Source organism: Sinocyclocheilus rhinocerous, unplaced genomic scaffold, assembly GCF_001515625.1.
Source record: "Sinocyclocheilus rhinocerous isolate Xijiao unplaced genomic scaffold, SAMN03320098_v1.1 scaffold24439, whole genome shotgun sequence".
NCBI classification, from domain to species: domain Eukaryota; kingdom Metazoa; phylum Chordata; class Actinopteri; order Cypriniformes; family Cyprinidae; genus Sinocyclocheilus; species Sinocyclocheilus rhinocerous.
In genome coordinates, this window is record NW_015662392.1 from 1 (window position 1) to 883 (window position 883).

The 883-nt window shown below is 49.7% G+C and overlaps 1 protein-coding gene across 1 annotated transcript in view; it reads right to left on the reverse strand.

Moving 5' to 3' along the window:
• Positions 1-92: 92 nt before the first annotated feature.
• The window catches only part of LOC107728050 (ribonuclease H-like), a gene marked incomplete at its 3' end in the record, with an annotated part of 1,145 nt that continues 354 nt past the window's right edge, over positions 93-883 (reverse strand). The window contains exon 2 of the mRNA XM_016538109.1: positions 93-325. Within this exon, the coding sequence (XP_016393595.1) occupies positions 93-325 (233 nt within the window). The remainder of the gene's footprint in view (positions 326-883) is intronic.

An 883-nucleotide genomic window follows, 5' to 3' on the forward strand; every position in this document is an offset into this window, starting at 1 on the left:
AGCTGTGAGGTGGGCATTGTGGTGGGTTGAGTGTGTTTGCTGCGGATTATGACTGCCACGTTAAGGGTGGGTTGGTGGAGACCATAACTCACCGTGTAGTGCACCTGCTTTAGCTAGGGCATCCATTTGGTCGTTGAGGTCCTTGTCTGGACCAGGTTGCTTTGAGTGTCCTTTCACTTTCTTCCAGTAGACGATCATATCATGTTCACATGTGATGTCGTCGCATGCCTGGAACAGGTGTTGGTGTTTAACTGGTTTGTTGTTTGCTGTCTTGAAACCATTTTGCTTCCAGCCTGGAAGATGGCATGTGAAGCCAAGTCTGAGTCTGTGCAGATGAGCAGTTCTCTGATGTTATGAGAATAGCTGCTATCTCAGCATATTGTGATGATTGTGGACCCAGTTTGAAGTGTTGTGGTGGGCAGAGTCGATCATTTAGCCAGAGAACACCAGCACCTGCCTTTAGGATGCCCTCGTGGTTGTAGGAACATCCATCGACATAGTTGTGGTGGGCAAGGTTGATCATTTTGCCAGAGAACACCAGCACCTGCCTTTAGGATGCCATCGTGGTTGTAGGAACATCCATCGACGTAGGCTGTGGGCATGCCTTGGCAGACATTCTCGTCAAAATACCTGTGGCAGGTAGGTGGCGGTAGTTGGGGCCTTTCTGCTTCTACGATCTCAGTCGGTGTGTCATCGGAGCAGCTTTGGCAGGCTGCCAGGCCTGACAAGTTTCTATGATCACTTTCTTTGCTCCGATGTAGTTGGAGAATCTCTGGATGGCCCATACAGTACAGAGCAGGGCTTTCTCACAGTCTGAGTATTTGCACTCTGGGGGAAGAAGAGTCTTGCTGGCATTCATGGCATTTTGCTGATCGTCTGTCCA